The sequence below is a fragment of the Penaeus monodon genome, chromosome 21 (genome assembly GCF_015228065.2).
Source record: "Penaeus monodon isolate SGIC_2016 chromosome 21, NSTDA_Pmon_1, whole genome shotgun sequence".
Classification (NCBI taxonomy): Eukaryota; Metazoa; Arthropoda; class Malacostraca; order Decapoda; family Penaeidae; genus Penaeus; species Penaeus monodon.
In genome coordinates this window covers 22,832,259-22,832,982 of record NC_051406.1, presented here as the reverse complement: position 1 = coordinate 22,832,982, position 724 = coordinate 22,832,259, and the positions used below count along the sequence as shown (strand labels likewise).

Here is a 724-nt window from a genome sequence, read left to right as displayed (position 1 = left end):
TTCCACTTCAGACAGTCACTCGCGCATTACCTGGCATGTTCCGTTTTCAGGACACAACACGTAATACGGCAGTGAAGGCCACATCCACCCATTGAGGTTTCTGTTAATGAATAAATTACAAAAGAGACATTTGGAAATGAAGGGGAGAAAAATGTAACTGGAGTGAAAAAATGAAACTTATTTCGATGCTTAAGATTAACTAATCTATGATAGTACAATTCGAGTCGTTGGTTCAAATGTATTTTTTCAATGGAAAAATGCAAAAGATATGATTATAAACTAAAAATCAAACCATGCGAAATATATAGACAATTCTTCGATATCATCTCTTCATCATTATCACCTTATCGTATAACGTCACAATCGCCTCATTACGCAACACCGCAGCGTCAGATATGGCATCTCACTGTGGGTTTCTTTCATCCATACTTTTCTAAATCTGTCAGTGATTGTTGTTGTGTAAATGGAGAATACAGCTAAGGAATCCACAATAGTTACCTTGACCTGTGAATGGTGTAGTAAAAGAACTCATCCGGAAGGACTGCGAGATCCTCCGGCTCCGCAAAGATGGCCAAAGACGCGTTCTTTTCAGAGCAACTGAAGGTGACGAAGATGGTCGGTATTGAATTCATTTTTCTTGGGGGGTTGGGGGTGGGGGCATGTGTTGATTTTTGAATGGGGAATAATCGTGTGCTAGTAATGGATTGATTACAAACATCGAAGT

General features: G+C 39.5%; 1 protein-coding gene across 1 annotated transcript in view; it reads right to left on the bottom strand.

The window, feature by feature from the left end:
- LOC119586612 overlaps nucleotides 1-724 on the bottom strand; it is a 51,882-nt gene that overhangs the window by 13,585 nt on the left and 37,573 nt on the right. Inside the window, exons 15-16 of the mRNA XM_037935361.1 lie at nucleotides 499-597; nucleotides 31-100 (exon numbers count right to left, since the gene is read on the bottom strand). Of these exons, the coding sequence (XP_037791289.1) occupies nucleotides 31-100; nucleotides 499-597 (169 nt within the window). The remainder of the gene's footprint in view (nucleotides 1-30; nucleotides 101-498; nucleotides 598-724) is intronic.